The 21,670-nt window shown below is 31.7% G+C and overlaps 1 protein-coding gene across 2 annotated transcripts in view; it reads left to right on the top strand.

The window, feature by feature from the left end:
- The first annotated feature begins 11,503 nt into the window (after positions 1-11,503).
- The window catches only part of LOC111697350 (sodium-coupled monocarboxylate transporter 2), a 31,607-nt gene continuing 21,440 nt past the window's right edge, over positions 11,504-21,670 (top strand). The window contains exons 1-5 of one of the 2 annotated variants that reach the window (XM_023467331.1): positions 11,504-11,699; positions 12,847-12,893; positions 13,523-13,615; positions 15,187-15,254; positions 21,089-21,201. In XM_023467331.1, the coding sequence (XP_023323099.1) occupies positions 12,847-12,893; positions 13,523-13,615; positions 15,187-15,254; positions 21,089-21,201 (321 nt within the window). In that variant the 5' untranslated portion in view covers positions 11,504-11,699. The remainder of the gene's footprint in view (positions 11,700-12,846; positions 12,894-13,522; positions 13,616-15,186; positions 15,255-21,088; positions 21,202-21,670) is intronic. The other variant, XM_023467330.1, reaches the window with a different exon arrangement.

Genomic DNA, 21,670 nt, shown 5'->3' with positions numbered 1-21,670 from the left:
ACATTCTACATACATTCTACATACATTCTACATACATTCTACAAACATTCTACATACATTCTACAAACATTCTACATACATTCTACAAACATTCTACAAACATTCTACAAACATTCTACATACATTCTACATACATTCAACATATATTCTACATACATTCTACAAACATTTTACATACAGTCTACAAATATTCTACATACATTCTACATACATTCTACATACATTCTACATGCATTCTACATGCATTCTACATACATTCTACATACATTCTACATACATTCTACATACATTCTAAATACATTCTACATTCAACATTCTACATATTCATCGAAATCTACTTGAAAGGAGGAAGATATTATTCTGGTAAACAATCCCTTAATAAAGTTTGAGAAGGAGGAAGATATTATACTGTTTTCTGTTTTCAAGTTTAGTATCGAAATTCAATATTATACATTGCAGTTAAGGCATGCAACCTGGTTCTATCATCAACATGGACTTATATAATCTCAAATAGAATATTGAGATTTTTTATTAGATCATGTTTTAATTAACATAGCTAATGATCATTATATATAGTTCATGATCCATACACACAGTTCATGATCCATGTACACAGTTCATGATCCATATATACAGTTCATGATCCTTATGCATAGTTCATGAACCATATACAAAGTTTATAATACATATACACAGTTCATGATACATAAACATAGTTTACGATCCTTACACACAGTTCATGAACCATATACACAGTTTATAATCCATATACATAGTTTAAGATCAATACACACAGTTCATGAAACATATACGCTGTTCATGATTCATATACTCAGTTCATGTTCCATATACACAATTCATGATACATCTACGCTGATCATGATCCATATACACAGTTCTTGATCCTTTTACACAGTTCATGATCCATAAACACAGTTCATGATCCATATATACAGTTCATGATCCACATACAAAGTTCATGATTCATATACACTTAAGTTTAAAATGGCAAAAAACTGCTCGACTTTCGTTTGAGATCGTGCACATCTTGATTTCCAGTATGCCATCATCCATCAGGTTGGAAAATATAGATTTAGGCAAGTAATTATTTCCTTTAAAAGCATTACAATTATGCAAAAAAGTGCAATCTCAAAGATAACTAATTTATACAGTTTACTGAGAAGTTGTTACGCAAAATTTCCCAAAACAGAATAACGCAAAAGCGGAAAAGCGCAATTTTGCGCGAAATGAAGTTTGCAAATGATTGCACAAAGTGCTATTTTATCGTGCAAAAGGTAGCTAACGAAAGCAAAAATTTGCACATTCTTTTGCAAAAGTTTTGCGAATGGAAACCCTAGATGCGTCTACAACAGGCTAGGGGGCAGGGCACTGCGCCCACATATCCAAAAAGCATAGGTAAAACCACGTGCGAGTAGGTAAGTGTACATGTGGAAAGATACACCACCTAAGATGATACATTCCTGAATGTCGTCTTTATCGAATTTTCTCTTCCAAGCTCTGGGTCTTATAGTGTCTAAATATGATTATTGATTTTACATTCCTATAAGACCATTAAATTTTAAAATGACCAAATTTTCCCAAAATCAATTTATAAAATGAAATCAAAATTGTCTGAATCTCCGGCAATTTCAGAATTACTGTTAATTGTTCATCTGTTTATCTGTTTATGTGTTTATCTGTTTGTCTGTTTATATTTTTATCTTTTTATCTGTTTATCTGTCTATCGGTTTATCTTTTTATCTGTTTATCTGTTTGTCTGTTTATCTGTTTATTTATTTATCTGTTTATCTGTTATCTTTTTTTTATCTATCTGTTTATGTTTATCTATGCGTTTATCTATTTATATACTTATCTGTCTTTATGTCTATATGTTTATCTGTTTATTCACATATCTGTCTATCTTTCTATCTGTCTATCTGTCTATCTTTCTATCTGTCTATCTGTCTATCTGTCTATCTGTCTATCTGTCTATTTGTCTACCTGTCTATCTGTCTATGTGTCTATCTGTCTATCTGTCTATCTGTCTATTTGTCTACCTGTCTATCTGTCTATGTGTCTATCTGTCTATCTGTCTATCTGTCTATTTGTCTACCTGTCTATCCGTCTATCTGTCTATCTGTCTCTCTCTCTATCTGTCTATTTGTCTATCTGTCTATCTTAATATTTGGACATCTATATAGCTGTCTGTCTTTTTATCTGTCTATCCGTCTATCTGTCTATCTGTCTATCTGTCTATTCGTCTATCTGTCTATCTGTCTAACTGTCTATCTGTCTGGTGAAGAATTTATCCTGGTGCTTGCAGTGCTCATTCTGCGTAAAGTTTCTCAGTGTAAGATTAGACCTAGAGCAGTGTAGTATGACTAGACTGGAGTAGAGCATAGAGTAGAGCAGGAGTGAAAATGTTAAATACCATCGAACCCTCACTACGGTGCTCAGTGTTTAAATCAGACTAAAGTTCAATTTTATAAAGTTTGAAACCTAGCATGTCTTTAAATGCAACTCGTTCAAGCCATTGAATGGGAAAATACGTTTTCAAATTCTTAATGCAATCAAAAAAGTTTGCCTTTCTCGCTCTTTGGTTGAAATTGAAAATTAGTAAATCGAAATTAAATCAAATTCCTCCTTAAATTCAGAATTCAGATCGATTATAATGTTTTCGCTACTCTTCGGAATCCAAGTATTTTTGAAGTATCATGAATGTTTTTTTTTAATAGTTACATCTTACGACATTTTTTTTTGGTTGCATTGACAAATTAAAAAAAAAACTTGCACCACCATCAACCAAGTAAAACGTTGTTTGTCTCTCTGGATCTTATTAACGTGAAACGGCTAAACCAATTTACAAAACATTTGTTTTATACAGGGTGTCCCACGAAACATGACAATAGCAAGACGACTTGAAAGTCGTCTTTGGTATTTGAATTTTAAAAATCAAGACGACATTCAAGTCGTCCTGCATACTGTCATGTTTCGTGGGACACCCTGTACCAGACAAATATTGACCTGGTTGCCACGATATAAAAAATAGAAAATATAACTTAAATCTGCGAATTTTTTAAAAAACTTTAAAGTAAAATCACAACAGCAAATAGGGAACAATGTAAACATTTTAAAAAATGGATTAAACCATCAAACATTTTTTAATTTGTGTTAAAAAACTTTTATTTACTTAAACATCGAAACGGCTGGACCGATAAGGAACCTCACTTGACCCCTAGGGTCGTTCAAAATTATTTCACGAACATTGATATTTTTCTGAATTTTAAATTTCATCCAATGTGCGCATTTTAGTGATTAATGTTACTGTTTTGGTTCATTTATGTGCACACGTTGTACAAGTACAAGTGCAATGCAATGTCAAGCCTACCAGGTATCCGCATAATCTTATACGCCTTCTACTCTTAGTAATTGTTTAGAACTTTAATACAATGAAATAATTTTTAGAAAAAGAAGAATAGAAGAAAATAGAGGAAAAGGATGGCAAATGTAGAAAGTGTTATGAAAGATAGGAAAATAAAGAAATAAAGACGCAGATATCTAGACAACTATGAAATAAAGACACAGATATCTAGACAACTATGAAATAAAGACACAGATATCTAGACAACTATGAAATAAAGACACAGATATCTAGACAACTATATGAAATAAAGACGCAAATATCTAGACAACTATGAAAGTTATTCTTCGAATTTTAAAGTTTCACAACAGCTAGGAATTTGGTTTTATCTCTCCCCAGCTCCCTTATACTTTTTAGTAGCGTTGGTTAAGTAAGTAAGTAATCATTTATTAATGAAAAATAACAGAAACATACAAAATTAAATGTATAGGTTAAAAACGGACATTTTTAAGCATCTTTTTTATTAGCGCTGATTTTTGACATCCTTTATGTTTGATTATATCTTTTACTCTTCTTAATCTTTTTATTCTTTTCTTTGTAAAATCGTCTTTGCTTTCTTCGATTCTTTTGCAAACATAGCATAGCATTTATACATTTGTTCTGCTGATAATAAAAATTTAAATTCGAAATAAGATTGATATTTGAAAGTTTAGAAAAGTGTCATTTTTTTTCATGCCATATTTCAGGGAAATTGTGAGGAGGAAGCAGTCCAATGTAAATTTAAGAACTGAATTTTCTTGTTTCTAGCTTTAATCTAAAAGCAGTTATTGACAAAATCTTGTTATATTTTGGCTTCATCGACCTAGCATATTTTGGTTTGCTGTGAAGAAGAGGTTTAAAAAAAGGCCATGCTAAATGATAAAAGATGTGACCGAAGCGCCTAGCTTGAAAACTATATTTTCTTTAAATGTTGCTTAACATCGTAAATAACTATGCAAATAACAAAATGCTTTCCGACTTTTCTTAATTAAAGAAAAGCTGAATACAATAAATAAATACCACACTACTTTGTTGAAAAGGTAACTGAGAGGATAGAAATTAAAATTAAATTATCAAAATAAACAAAATAAGAAAAAAATAGATTTTATTACATATAATAAAAAATTTAAATGTTAGTCTTACTTCTTTAGTGGTTAGAGAAAAATACCAACCACACCCACTTGAACTAATCTGCAAATAATTAATTTTATGCAACCTTGCAATATCACGTTTTTTATAATTCATTTCAAAACCTTTTTCTTACAATGTCTCTTAAAAAAACTGAGATTTGCTATAAAACAGTGCAGTATTGTAAAAATAAATACGAGGACTCATTTTAATAACCCGGTCAAAAAACGTAAAATTTATTATGCTACGAACTAATAGGTATATAGAATAACTATTTATAACACAGTTATTTGGGTTCGCAGTGTTATAAAGTTTTTGGACAGAAATTTTCTCTTTATCGAGAAGGTTTAGGTCTTTTTGGATTTAATTTTGTCCTTTTTGGATTTAATTTTAGATTTTATAATCTAAAAGAGCTAGAACCTTCGAGATATAGAGAAAATTCAAGTCCCAAAACTGTATAGCACGGCGTGCCAAAATAATAGTGTTTTGATAATTTTTTAAACGTTTGTGTACTTGTCTTATTTCAATGGCTATCTCTATAGATCAAATAGGCTTTGGAACACAGCAGAAGTAACAAAATAAAATGTTGATTTCAATTTCATTTTTATTTCAATTGAAAAAAAAATATTTTGGATATATTCTAAAATTTTGGAGAAAATCCCGGAACCAATGAAAACTTTATAGCACACGTGCTATAATGTACAGCTAAACTAACATTATATCACGATGATTACTTTACATCCGTTTATTTTGAAATTCACGATGAAATGAGTAAGAATGATAAAGTGCACAAATAGTTTTTATAGATATTAAAGAATCCTTATATTGTAATTATAATACTACCCTCTCAGTTCAACTACAATACAAAGCCAGTCACTCCAGTTAAAACAAATTTTAAACTAAAATGAAAGTGTATCGTCTTATTCTGAAAAATATTTAATGAAAAAATTAATTAAATCTATCAAGCCCAGTTGGAAGCTTTGTTATGCAATATCCATCCAATACAGTTCAGCACTTGATAACAAAGAACCAATCCACTTCAACAGAACAATATAATAAGAAAAAATATATTTGATTGATATTGGGAAAGCTTCGCGCCCCTTTTCCATAATAATAATAATAATAATAATAATAATAATAATAATAATAATAATAATAATAACGTTTATAGCTAAATATCTTTTAAATTTACAAAATTGTCAGAAAATAAAAAAAACATGTATATGTAAATGTACAATATTGTTACAAATAACATTTTCTTCTATTTAGTTTAGCAAAAGGATATAGCTAGCATAGCTGTTTAAATGCTATATCCTGAAATAATACACATGACGGTGTGAGACCATACAACTAGTAAGGAGAAACCCAGATCAGGAGTTGGGGGGGATCAGAGACCAGGGGTTAAAGAACAACACCCACCTTGTAAAAATGAAAGATTAGAAAGAGTAGAGCTAGGACCTATTTTTACATATTATATGAATCAAATATATCTTTTTTTAAATGCTTCTTAAAAGTATTGAAAGTTGTGATTCTCTTAAGAGTAAGACTAAGGTTATTCCATGTTTTTGGATGAGTATAGCTAGGAAAAGAATGCAACTTCTTTTTTAATGGTACATTCAGAATATACTGTTTAGAACGGTTTTCTCGACTGAAAGGAGTGAAAAAGTGTTCAAAGGAAGATGGAATATTCCCTCTATCATATTTATGCATAAAACAAAGTGAATTAAATTTGACAGTATCAAAATTTCTAATTTTTTAAAAATAGCTCTAGTATGAGCTCTAAAGGTTTCGCAAACAATATTTCTCATGCATTTTTTTTGTATCATAAAAATTGGTCTAATGATTCTGATTTTCTAAACTTTATAATTTTACAATCCAATGTTGTATACCTTAGCTATTTCAAACTATGAATTCTATTTCTATTAGATCAAATAATCTAAGTTTGAAATATCAAAGGTCTACACTATCAGGTTGCAATGTTATATGGATTAGAAAATTTGAGTTTGTGGCAAAGACTCAATTTCTTTAATTACATGAACATATGCTACATGTTCTATCTTCACGATATTGGATGTCTCATTATATATTTTTCTATATTTTCTTTGATATTTTCTTTGATATTTCAAACTTTTATCTAACAGAATGCATAGTTTGAAATATCTAAGGTCTACGGCATTGGATTACAAAGATATAGAGATTAGAAAATCATAATTTGTAACAAAGACTCAATTTCTTTATATAAAGATTTTAAAAAGTGAAGATTTTGGTCCCAACTTTTCCCGATACAGGAATTCAGTCTTTGCCAAAATTATATTATGTAATCATATCTCTGCAACCTGATGCTGTAAACCTTTGATATTTCAAACGTGGATAATTTGATCTTACAGACTTTATAGTTTGAAATATCTAAGAGCTACGACATTAGGTTGCAAAGATAAAGGGATTAGAAAACCAGAGTTTGTTGGCTAATACTTATTTCTATTAAAGCGTTAAATTCAAGTTTAACCGCCTAACCGTCCGCACAAAAGTTTAACCCTCTGCAGAAACATATGGGTCAATCGCTTTATTTATCAAGTTTATTTGATTCTTGTGTTCAGAACTCAAGTCATAAACAAAATCCCCGAAAAAAAGACTAGAACTGAAACTTTTAAATTAAGTAACGTTTATTGTGAAATGTTAATAGTCAATTAAAACTTGCAAAATTTCAGTCATCTTCTGTTTATTCTGTTTATTGGCATTTTAATGGAAAGTCCACGTTCAATGATGACATTCAGAATATATGAATGAAAAAAGCAGGGATTCAAGATTTTAAAGTATGCACATCAAACTAGGTTTAATTTAATCTTGCATTTAAATCATGGGGGTTAGCTAAAAATATTTGAAGATAATTTTATTATTTGCGTTGACACTTTTAAAAGTTTTTAACCCTGAAACTTACATTTTTTTTGTGAACTCACATTTTTAAAGATTTAGATAAACTAAACAATTTCATCATTTTTTACTGTTCAATGTACAAACCATTCTTTATTTTGAACCAAACTTCTTATAGTCAACTTCTTATTCCAGAGTTTTCTGGTTATCACTGTACATTTTACACTCAGAATATATTTGTTTAATTCCAGGTGGGTTAAAGATTACTCGTATTTACAAGGTTCAAACAGTAATTAGCGTGAGGTTGGATTTCAAAACGATATATGTCTTCAAATTCAGCGGATATCCGGTTCATGTCAAGACAGGGCAATAGGGTTAATTCAGGGGGGGGGGGTTCAAGATAATTTATTGATGATGTTTGGATAAATAAAATAAAGATCGGTAAAAACCATAGATAAAGATAGATTGCGCATAAGACAACATTTTTCATCTCGAAAGATATAAATGTACAGAGATGTTTTAAAGATATTCCTATTATATAGATTAACTAGGTCGGTTGTGAATATTGGCTGTTCTTATGTCATTGAGTACTTGTGGTGTACATGAGTTCTGTAGAGAGAAATTAAAGTTAGTTTAGTCCTTCTCATGTCCTTCTTCAGTTCTCGTCAATATATTGCTCAGTGAAATATTGCTGTTCAAATAGTTCCATTCCCGGAGTTATTTTACACTCTATTATGAAATCCATTAAAACACCAAACCACCCCCTTATCATTGAAGTGCACTTTGACCCCTAGACGTATGAGTTCGCGTACTGTACAATTCTTGGTGATTTAGCGTACATAAGCTATCTATGTTTATTTATTTATCTATGGTAAAAATATAAAATGGTTAAAAGTATATTCTCTATTTTTAGAATAAATAACTTTAAATAAGAAATATATATTTCGATGTTTTATTAACATCACCCTCATAAAATTAAGATTTACTGAAAAATCACAGAAAATGCGCAGATACTAATATAAACAGTTTTCTTTTGTTAATAAGAATATATCCAGAGTAGAGGTCGAACATTTTTGTGTGACGTATCGTTAATATTGAACACGTGATCTCGATATCCAATGTGGACAAAATGTAAGGTTAAATGATTAGTTCCTCAATTAAAGTAATCTCTGCAGAGTTTGACTCCTACGGGATATCCCTGCAAGGTTTGACTCCGACGGGATATCCCTGCAGGGTTTGACTCCTACTGGGTATCCCTGCAGGGTTTGACTCCTACGGGATATCCCTGCATGGTTCGACTCAACCCCGCATGGTTTGACTCCTACGGGATATCCCTGCAGGGTTTGACTCCTACTGAATATCCCTGCAGGGTTTGACTCCTACTGAATATCCCTGCAGGGTTTGACTCCTTCTGGATATCCCTATCTATATCTAAATCTATCTATCTATCTATCTATCTTATTTTATATATTTCCCCCGAGTTGTGAAATTATAATTGAATAATGACGAATAGAAAATATTTGAAGATAATTGTGAAAGAAAAAACCTGGAGAATACAAGTGCAGAAAGAAACGGTCGAAGAATAAAATTTAAATGTTGAACTTTTGAACTCCTGGAGTAAAGATGACACTGGGTCCTTGATACGTCCTGATACATTCTTCAACCATAGAATACTCAACCCTTGGATACTTTTCTAGATATATCCTGAACCTAGACATAGATACATTCTTCAACCATAGAATACTCAACCCTTGGATACTTTTCTATATCTATCAATTCATTATCTATAAATGTATCTATTTATTAGAAACCTATTCATCTATATTCTCATCGCTTCATTTTTAAATAAACTCATAACAGTAGTTCTTTTATATTTGTCTATAATTTATCAAATGCAAGTATGTATTTATCTATCTTTCTATGAATTAGATATTTATGAATGTATATATTTGTCTATATTTCTATATTTTCTATATCTATCCATCTATTTATCTTTCGTTTATCTAAGATGAAAGAGAAAGCCTATACATATATGTACACTAGGATACTAACTACTCCTAGTTTAAAGTTACTCTGCTCATACAAGTTTCAAGTTTAGATATATGTAAGAAATATAAATTGTATATATGAATATGTTCGGTAAAATTGATGTATGTTGTACACAGTACAACATATTTGTTCTGTACAACTCATTTATTTGGTTTGGTGTTGAAAATGTACCATATGTTTGAGAGGTTCATAGTGAAAATATCTGAGAATTATGAGATATTCATTAAATTTAAATTCTTGATTGACGCGTAAGGGTTTTAAAACAGCAAAACATAATAAATGATCTCCATCAAAATACTAGAAAATGCTGTAACATGCCAAGTACATATACACAAGTACATATGCCAAGTACATATACACAAAATGTTCCTATAAATATGGGAATTAAGAGATGGTTTGAAAATTGTCTTTGATATCCGTATAGTTGATAAATGAACTGGTAGTTCAAATTATTACCTGTTTAAACTGAGTCTGAACTTAATAAATTTGAGCCGCGTCTCAAATCCGCCAAAAACCGGTGTCATAGAGCGCCGGTTTAAATCTTTAAACATTTAATATAATTTTAAATGGAACCAACCATATTTGAACCGCATCTCCAATTTAAGCCACGGCTCAAATTCTTTAATTTCGGCCTCAGGAATACCCCAAATTGTGGTCACGTAATCTTGACACGCGGAACAAAGACGATTTAAAAGTCGTCACTTAATTCCCATGTTTATTGAGACACTTTGTTGTATGGACCATTTATAATTTACTTAATCATTATGCATGCAAGAAAGTATAATATATATATATATCCTGTAGGTTAGAACTATATATTATGCATGCAAGAAATACAATATATATATATATCCTGTAGGTTAGAACTATATATTATGCATGCAAGAAATACAATATATATATATATCCTGTAGGTTAGAACTATATATTTATCTTGAAGGTTAGAATAGGCCTAGGTGTGATCTACTAAACCTAATTGTTTGTGTATCTTAGTATACCCAGATACATAGAAGGATGAAACTGGGATAAATAGCTCAGGGATAGCTTAGAGATACCACCATCTATATTCAATACACATTATACAATATCTATCTATCTGTTTAGAATTCTCAAACCTTTACAATTCTTATTATTGGACAATAATACATAGAGAACCAGGTATAATACAGGGAACCAGGGTTAATACAGATCCCAGGGTTAATACAGAGAACCAGGGATAGTATAGAGAACCAAGGATTATACAGGGAACCAGGGACAGTATAGAGAACCAAGGATAATACAGGGAACCAGGGATAGTATAGAGAACCAGGGTTAATACAGGGAACCAGGGTTAATACAGAGAACCAGGGATAATATAGAGAACCAGGTATAATACAGGGAACCAGGGTTAATACAGAGACCAGGGTTAATACAGAGAACCAGGGATAGTATAGAGAACCAAGGATTATACAGGGAACCAGGGATAGTATAGAGAACCAAGGATAATACAGGGAACCAGGGATAAAACAGAGAACCAGGGATAATACAGGGAACCAAGGTTAATACAGAGAACCAGGGTTAATACAGAGAACCAGGGTTAATACAGGGAACCAGGTTTAATACAGAGACCAGGGTTAAAACAGAGAACCAGTGATAGTATAGAGAACCAGGGATAATGACGGAAAACCAGGGTTAATACATAGAACTAGGGATAGTATAGAGAACCAAGGATTATTCAGGGAACCAGGGATAAAACAGAGAACCAGGGGGCCGATAATAAATAGAACCAGGGGGCCGATAATAAATAGAACCAGGGATAATACAGGGAACCAGATATAGTACAGTGAAAAAATGAAAGATAACTTTTTTCTACATAAACATAATCTGACAAAAAAAAATTCAATCATCAATTTCATTTTTAATTAACATAACGTAGCCAGTGTCGTTTCTTAAGGTGAATGTCGTTGTAATTAATATAAAAAATTTAAAAAGATCAAATGCGCTATTTTGCCCCTGTAAATCCGCAACTTATTGCAAATCTCATTAGGAATCACTAAATAAAAAACTAAATGGGAAAAGGTGTATTCAGAAGGAATACGTCATTGTCGCGGAGTATAAAATACTTATATTGCATTACGATCTATCCCAAATGCAACAATAAGTTCTTTACATTATTGTAACGATTATATAAGAATTAAAATTTTCAGAAATAAAAACGAATGCACACGTGAATATGGGCTGAGTAAACGAATACAAAAACAACAAAAAACAGGTACATATATATATATATATATATGTATATATCTATATATATATTTATGAAAACTGAAAACTAAATTATCTAAACTAAATTGAAAACTAAATTTCAACAATAACTAGGTATATAATAAGGCATTTAAGCCGTGGTCTAGGTCCTGCTTACTAACTGCTTTTTGTTTATACTAAATCTAGTTCCCAAGCTGTCCTAATACAAATGCAAATAAACCCGAACATTCCCTCCCTAGCTCTATTTTGCCTTGGATGCAACCACAAATTACATATAGCTAGAAGATATTTGTACTTATAAACCCTATATTTAGTAATATTTTGTTTATGTTTATATAGGGTTACCCATTCAAAGGAAAGACCAAAAAGTCTTGAAAGATGACGATCTAAATTTTAGATTTGGGTAAAGAAATGAAATGAAATTAACGGAAGCATGGTGTAAGAAAAAGAACTTTTAATAAGTTCCTTATGCAGTTGTATCATCTTTTGTCTGAACCAAGACACAAAAATTGAGTCTTTGCTGTAAACTCAAATTTGCTAATCCCTATATCTTTGCAATCGGATAGTGTAAACTAGTAGTTTGAAATATCAAAGGTCTGTAACATTGGGTTGGAAAGTTATAGGGATTAGAAAATCAGAGTTTGTGGCAAAGACTCAATTCCTTTAAATGTAAAATAGAAAATACATATTACATATGTTGTATATTAAACAATATACACCATTGTATACAATAAACAATATACACAATGGTATACAATAAAGAATATACACAATGTTGTGCATTAAACAATATAAACCATGGTATACAACTAACAATATATACAATGCTGTACAGTAAAAAATATAAATATGTTGTACAAAAAACAATATATGCAGTTTTTACAACAAACAATATATACAATGTTGTACAAAAAAAACAATATACACATTGTTGTACAATAAATTGTATGCACAATCTTGCACAATAAGCAATATATATATATATATATATATATATATATATATATATATATATGTTTAAAAAGAAAACTCTTCCAAACACAAAAAGAGAAGATTGTATTGAGGAAAATTGTAAAGGGCGCAATCGTGATTTGCTCCAGATCATTACAAATAAAAGCATTGATACATACATGAAAATATACTTCCTGTTCTAGATGGAGGTCTTGGGAGGTCTAGGTGTAGTAGATTGGGTCATTTTTGGGTAAGAAATATCATTTTAAAATTTTAGTTTTAGTTTTTTGAATTTTTTTTTTTCATATACGTTTTCCTGCAATAGAAATGCGCAAGTCACTTTTAAAGAGAAACCACAGTTGTAAATAATCTATTTTCAAAGTTGTTATATCTAGTTCATACTTGATCAGACAAAGCTTTAAGGGTACTGTTGAGAATCGTGCATTGTACTCTTTGCATAGACGGTCACTTAAAATTACGTTTACAGTCCCTTTTTTCAAAAAATGTTTTTTATTTCCAATAAAACTAGTTCACCAGCTCGTCAACTCTGTAAAAATAGAAGGAAAAAAAACAGTAATTCGACGCAATAGTAACTTTTTTTACAAAATAATAAAAAAAGGATTTTAATTCATTAAGATTTCATCTTATAAAAATGCAATTATGTCTTTGCCACAAACTCAACTGGAACCACCCCTTTATCTTTAGAACCTGATGGTGTAAATTTAAATTTGCTTGGTATTTCAAACTTAGATTATTTGATCTATCAGAATTTATATCTAAGGTCTACGACATTGGGTTGCGAAGAAATAGGGATTAGATTAGTTTGCGATAAAAACTTAATTCCTTACAAACATTAAGAAATTGATGTTTTTGTTCCAGGTTGGTTCTAGTAGTTCCCCTGTTCCTAACAGTGTTCCTGGGAGTATGGAAGGGAGGAACTCAAACAAACTCCGCATATTTGCTTGGGAACAGGTTAAAAATATTATGCTTGCCTCAGACGAAAGAGAAATAAAAAGAAGAAGACAGGGGCGTTTACAGGAATGTTTTCAGGGGGGGATTAACTTTGCTTACCTCCCCCCTCCCATTCATGTTCCTAGTGGGGAATTAATAAATATTCTCTATTGCAAAAAATTACTCACAAGTATTCGGTCGTATAATGAATTAGTGAGCATGCAATTAATAATGTTAATGAACATTGAGTCTGGACTTTTGAGGATGCACTATTGATAACACACAAAAATAGCATATATAAATTGCAGCAGGATGCGAGTAAAGCATAGAGAAAGGAAATGAAGAGGTAAAGCTGACCTCAGACGTACACAACTGACCTCCCTATTAAATAATTAATATAGTGGTCGGTTGTGTACATCACGATATGTTTACGTATCTAACACTGTACACTTGTAGATAGAGTGATAGTATTTCTTTGGGGTTGTAAAATGTAGATAATTGAATATTTGTATAGATAATTAGATAGACACTTAATATGGATTGTATACTGCAGTACATTCCAGTTCAGCTGTTTGTTTTTGTAAATTAACGTATGACCAAATATTGCATCGTGAAAAATTGCACAATCAATTCTTCTTATAAAAATGTTAGCTTTTTCAAAATATCAAAACATTGTGCAATGGCTAGACCTTTTAAGGTTGGGAGACTCAAGTTGTATTTGCTCAAACCATTTTAAAGAAGGAGATGTCAGTCAGGGGAAATACGATGCAATATAAGGGGGGGGGGGATTTTCTTTTATCCAGAATACATTTCTTTTTTTTATATCATATCAGATGTATTGACTAATTGAATATTCTGTTGGTAAGATTAGTTTTTTTTATGGTTGATTATTTAATACACACTTTTCTTGCCCTCCCCCCCCTAGAAAAATTTCTCTTTATATAAAGAGCGAAAATCTAAAAAATTATTAATTCAATAAAATCCCCCCTAGAAAAACGATCACTCCATTTACAAGTGTACAGTTTTAGTTACGTAAACATATCGTGATGTACACAACCGACCACTCTATTAATTAATTAATAGAGTGGTCGGCTGTGTACATCTGAGGTCAGCTTTACCTCTTAGTTTCCTTTCTCTATGGAGTACAGCTTCAACAAGTTTATACAGATCTTGCTGTATAATCATTTGAATTTAACTTATACGCTACGACTAACTTTAATTTTAATATTGTCACCAGTTTGCTATAAAACCGTAAAAAGGCGCGATTTATTTTGTTTTTTCTGTCTTTCTGATGAAAGATATGAACACGAAAGGAGTTACCAATAATTTTGCAATTAGAAACTGAACGCTCACCACAAATTATAATTTTCTAATCCATATCTTTAAAACCTGATGTTGTAGGACTTTGATATTTCAAACTACGAATTCTTCTGTCAGATAAAATAATGGAAGTTTAAAATATCAAATATTTTCTAAATCAGATTGCTAAGACATACAAAATTATAGTTTGTGCAGCGAGTGATAAGTTACCTTGACCGTGTTCCTTCTTGATTAGACTTGAGAGTAAGGTTCCAGAAATAATTTTTTTTCAGGAATCTTTCATTTTTCCCTGTAGCTCTATCCCTAGCTGTATCCTACCTATCAGCAGTCACTATTTCAGGTTTATGCTTTATATAATATTTGTAGACTATCAATTAACTTTTAAGCGACCCTAGATCTGAATATTCCCATTTATGACTTCTTTAAATTTCCTAATCTAGCAATACAGTGACAATTAATTGATTGTCGTCTTCGTTAGTTATTTTTGGCTAGAAAAAACAAAAACAATTTTTAATATTTCCAATCAAAAGAAAAAATCCGCTGCTGATGGGTTATCAATAATAGATTATTCTGTCTGAAAATTGATAATCTTAGGCAATGGATTTCTATGGATTTAGCCACTCATGTAATTTTTCAAAAAGATGAACAAGTAAGTTTCCGCCTTTGCTTATTCGTGTTGCGAACCATAATCTTTCTTTTACAACTTGCAATTTTGTTCCCTTTTATATTCATGTCTAAGTTTGGTATTAATTCAAGTTTAGGTCATTGATCTTTTTTATTGACTGTCCCATGCATGCATACACAAATAATTCTATTTGTTCCTGTTTTTACTGCAGACGATTGTATTCAGTCCTTGTATCAGGATTCAGGATTTATGTATACATTGTTTACAACTTTCAAGTTCAATGTTTTATAGGAAGAATGGAAGGGGGGGGGGGTGGAAGGGGGTCGTGAAGGTAAAAATTGGATTCTGAAGGTTAAAGGATAAATAGCTTGGATAAACGACTTAGACAGGAAGGTTCTCTTGTTTAATAGAAGGATAGGACAGGAAGATAGGAAGATTCTCTTGTTTAATAGAAGGATAGGACAGGAAGATAGGAAGGTTTTCTTGTTGAATAGAAGGATAGGACAGGAAGATAGGAAGATTCTCTTGTTGAATAGAAGGATAGGACAGGAAGATAGGAAGGTTTTCTTGTTGAATAGAAGGATAGGACAGGAAGATAGGAAGATTCTCTTGTTGAATAGAAGGATAGGACAGGAAGATAGGAAGGTTTTCTTGTTGAATAGAAGGATAAGAAAGAAAGACATGAAGGTTCTCTTTTTGAATTAAAGTATAGGACAGAAAGACATGAAGGTTCTCTTGCTTATTGAATAGAGGGATTAGAGACAGGGAGACAGGAATGTTTTCAATGGAAAGAATGATGAAGTATCTCTAGGTTTATTAATCTCAGTGGTCTGTAGGATTGTTAATCACGATCACGCATACATGTAAATTATATGAGGGGGGGGGGGACAAACAGGGTTATCTCATAGATAAATAAATAAACATAAATAGCTTATGTACGCAAAATCACCCAGTATTGTACAGTCCGTGAACTCACACTTCTAGGGGTCAATGGAAAGCGGGGTCTATGGGTTATTTACAAAGAATAAAAGAATAAGACTTCAATTACGACCGAAAAGGCTAAATTTCTCAAAATATGAGCAGAGGGTTGTATTTGTTCTAATATGTTAAATATATATTATTTGAAAAGTATATTTAAAGACAGAAACAAGTTAAAGCAGTGCATGAAACACCGTTCTAGAAAAGCCTGAATAAAATTGATAAAGTCGTCTCTGAAATCTCATCCTGTGGTGGTAACCCTGTATAAACATACATATTTGTACACTTTACATCATACCTTGTACACTGTACAGTGTACAGCTAGGATAGAAATTCCTTGCAGTTTGCCAGCTATAAATAACACTATACTATATTCACCATTCTTCTGTTCCAACTCCATACATCCAACACCATAGTTGAAAAAGGAAGAAAGGAGTTCATTATAAATTTGCATATGCAAATTTAAGACTTTATTTGATGATGTATAAAATCAGATTCCTGGATAGGGTTCAGATCCAAATATTTAGATCCTTATTTCAAATGGTGTCTTAGAAAATAATCAAGATATACAAAATCGTGTTCTGGCAAATATAAGGATTTTAATTACATAGCAAGGTTTTATACAAACATTGACTTCACCTTTTCTAATTTAATATTTTAGATAAATGAAATCTGGACGTGAAATTAAATGTACTCGATGCATAAGAATAAAATCAAGATTTTAAAAAAAAATTCAGAGATTTGTGTTTTCTTTTGTTTTTATGGCGATTAATTCGTCTTGATAATTCTTGATGTTTTTTTAAGATTGATAGAAACGCCCAGATATCCCTGTAATGATCCAGTAAAAGCCCAGATAATCCCAGATATCCCTGTAATGATCCAGCAAAAGCCCAGATAATCCCAGATATCCCTTTAATGATCCTGTAAAAGCCCAGATAATCCCAGATATCCCTGTAATGATCCAGTAAAAGCCCAGATAATCCCAGATATCCCTGTAATGATCCAGTAAAAGCCGAGATAATCCCAGATATCCCTGTAATGATCCAGTAAAAGCCCAGATAATCCCAGATATCCCTGGAAAATGTCAATGAAAAAATGGATAAAATCTTTCAACCATGCTGAAACGGTTCGATGCATTCCTATAAAATCAATCAAATGTATTTTATATCCATGATTAATTTATTACACTCACCCTGTAATATTCTTCTTCTAGGAAGGTGGAAGAAGGGGGATGTGTATGGGGTGAATCTAGGGAGAATAGAAAGCTTCTAGTTTTTTTAATTCAAAATTTAAGACTAAATAATATTTTCACTCCAAAATTAAATAATTTCTAGGAAATAATTTCTATGAGGAAGAAATAGAAAGGGGCACCACTCACCCTCCCCCACTACTCGACGTCAAAAGGACCAAAATATCACTTTTTCATTTATCTCCCCCCCCTCTCTTCTCCCCTTCTTACTCTATAGTCAAATATCAAAAAAGTATTTCTATTCATCGTTAAATACAATTATGCCAGTTTTTTACATGAATCTTGTTTTTTTTTTAAATACTATTGTGTATGATCACTCCCCCTGTGTTATGTGATCGGTGAATCGTGGTTTCAATGTCAAATCTTGAACTTGTATAGTTGTAGATAGATATTAGATAATCTAATATATGAAATCTTCAAGAGCCAAGGATACCGCGCTGCATGCACAATGCTGTAAAGTTCACAGATAATATCAAAATCTTTTAGAGAAATAACTAACCTTTAAAGTTTAAACACTGATTACACAGATCGAAACAAAGAGGTTTTGTCTGTACCTTCTCTAAACCGTATTGATCTGTATCCAGTCTAGTTGAAGTTTGAATCATGGTTTTATGAAGTCCGTGTCCGAATTTAATGAATTTAAGCCGCGTCTTAAATTTCCCAAAAACCGGTTTCAATTGAGCGCCGGCTTAAATCTTAAAAAAATTAATGCAATTTTAAGTGGAACCAACAATATTTGAGCCGCGGCTTAAATCTAAGCCGCCGCTCAAATTCTTTAAATTCGGTCACGTAAAACTTAATTTATTTTTTGCCAAGTTTTAATTTTAATTCGAAATCTGTCGACGATTGCGTAAATAAGACTTTATATAACCTGAAATATTCAGACTCTATGGTCAAACAAAAAATTGTTAAATTTTAAATTTGAAAAAGCTGTATTTAAGAGGACTGTAAGCAAAATTTCAAGTGACCCTCCATGCGAGGAAGGCAATGCCCGATTTACAAAGGTACCCTTTAAACATTTGACTGTTTATCAATTAAACACGTTTTTGTGGATTAAGGAGTCCCTTACATACACAACATTGATCATTCGAAGGTTTTAAGAGTACTGTGAATTGGACATTGTCATCTTTGCATAGAGGGTCACTTGAAATTACGCGTATAGTTCTTTTAACAGGTGAAAATAGGTTTCAAAGTTGATGCTTACTAAGTTTAAACCAGAATCCTTAAAAGGACTGTAAAGGAGAAATGAAAGGGGGTATAGGCTGAAAGCTAATCACTTTAGCTCTTGATCGCGACCCGTGGAAGTTATATCTGATGTTCCTGTCTCGAGAAATTGATACAAAACTGTGTAAAATTTATTCGAAAATTCACATATATACAATTTTGTATAGAAATAGTAGGTTTAAACAGATCATATTCAGCAAATACGCAACCAATCTGAAAACGAAGATATCCCAGAGAAACCTTATAGTAACTTAGGTTTTCTCCAATTATTATTTTATAATTTTTATTTTAATAGATAAAATTGAAAATATTATTTATAATTGTCCGTATTGCGTGGTGGTTCAGTATACTGCGCTCTCATTGGTGGAAGTTCTTATACTTTTCAGCTCCAGAGTTACATTTACTGAAATAATCAAAACTGCAAAATCATTTATTTTCGACTTTTTACACTGAGAAGAGAAAAGAGATCATAAATAAAAAAGGAAATAATCCTGTGAATTTCTTTAAATAGAAAATCTATTGGAAACTAGAATTATTGGTTTCGTGGGTTTTCGACAACCATATTTACAATAGATAATTTAGATTGACAGCCGAATCTCCTTGCTCTCCGTCTGTCAAACTAAGGTCATTTAAATTCTATTCCTGGCAGAATTTTCATGTTTTGAATTTAAATACTTATAATGCTGATACAGTTATCCTGAACCCTCAAGTACAAACCTAATCAGTAATTCAGGCTTTCGTAAAAACTGGTTTAGTTAATTCTATACAGCACATCTTTGGAATCCAGCAGAGTGGTGGAAAATAAACTTTTTCCTCCAGGGTTGCCTGGAATATTTAGATTTTAATTTGATGTATCAATTGGGCTAGCTTGCTTCCGCGCATGCATGTCTGTAGCATTAATGATCATAAAATGTTATTATTAATTAGAGAACTCTTATTGGTTGGAACCTAGCAGGGATATCCAAAAGAAAGGATTAAGCAGAAAATCGAAAGGTTCACAGTGGATATTGAGATTAAGTAAACGGTATTAAGGGGCTGCCAGCCTCGGAATCAGGATTAAAAACTGTTCTTATATTAAAAGTGGGAAAATTTTGAGATTTTTTTGTGTTATTGTTAAAATAATATTAATTTACGAAGAAAAAGCAAAGCTTAATATTACTTAATATGACTGTGTGATACAGTTAACAATTAAATGAATGCAACTATAGGTTTCCAAAATCCAAAAAGAACATCCCTGAAGGGCATCATGGGCCATTATTCAGCACCAGTTACGTGTGTCGTGTAATTTGTAAAATTATTTGCAATTATTTAGCAACACATCCCGGGATATTATCATGCAAGCAGACAGATTCACGGACATGCAATTCATAGGTTTTCTCTACACCAGACATCAGGATTATGCCCACAGAGGATGATTGAGACTAATGATTATTTAATTATGACGAGTTTAAGGAACTGCATTGAGCGTAATCAAGTGAGGCGATCTTCCATGCAATATAAGATTAATATCGGTACAACCGTACACTTGAAATCGTTCTTTATAATATTTTTGTTTTTCTAGGTTTACTTGTGTTTAATTCTGATAATTCTTACATTTTTTATTGCAGTAAAAATGCGCAAGGTTTTTTTTAGAGAAATTACAAGTGGAAATAATTAGTCTTTCAAAATTATAATCATTTACATCTAATTCATACTTGATCAAAAAAGGTCTTTAAGGACTTGTATTCCAGGTGTTCCAGGAGAAGTAAACTACTATGGAACACTGTTCCCCTGGACCTAGTGTATAAATATCCTTGTATTCCAGGTGTTCCAGGAGAACTATACTACTATGGAACACTGTTCCCTTGGACCTAGTATAAATATCCTTGTATTCCAGGTGTTCCAGGAGAAGTATACTACTATGGAACACTGTTCCCCTGGACTTAGTATATATATATCCTTGTATTCCGGGTGTTCCAGGAGAAGTATACTACTATGGAACACTGTTCCCCTGGACCTAGTATATATATCCTTGTATTCCAGGTGTTCCAGGAGAAGTATACTACTAAGGAACACTGTTCTCCTGGACCTAGTATATATATATATCCTTGTATTCCAGGTGTTCCAGGAGAAGTATACTACTATGGAACACTGTTCCCCTGGACCTACCTCCTCGCTGTTAGTTTTGCTCTTATTACTTTACCCAACATATTCATCCCTGTCTTTCATAAGGTAACAAGAACTAGAATAAAAAAAATAAGATAATCGAAACAAAGTAACAAGAAAAAGAACTAGATCCAGGTTACAAAAAAGAACAAGGTAACGAGAACAAGAAACAAGGTTAACAAAATCAAGAACATGGTGATAAGAAAAAAACAAGAGCAAGAACAAAAACAAGGATAGAAATAACAAGAAAAACTTGAATAGGATAACAGTAATTACTAGAACAAGGTAACAAGGATAAGATAATAAGATTAATAACAAGTTAACAATAACAGATAAGAACAATACATAAAACAAGAACAAATAAAAAAGACCAAGGCATTAATAACAAGAACGAGAAAAATAAATAACTGAATAAAAAAATGAGGGAATATCTGAAATAAACCTGCGGACAAATCGTTTCTAAATATCTACTCTTAAAGTCGTTATTGGTGATTATTTAACCGTAACTAAACAATCATGATTGAGACTTCTCCGA

This window comes from Eurytemora carolleeae, unplaced genomic scaffold (genome assembly GCF_000591075.1).
Source record: "Eurytemora carolleeae unplaced genomic scaffold, Eaff_2.0 scaffold10, whole genome shotgun sequence".
Lineage (NCBI taxonomy): Eukaryota > Metazoa > Arthropoda > Copepoda > Calanoida > Temoridae > Eurytemora > Eurytemora carolleeae.
This window is presented reverse-complemented; position numbering and strand designations above follow the sequence as displayed.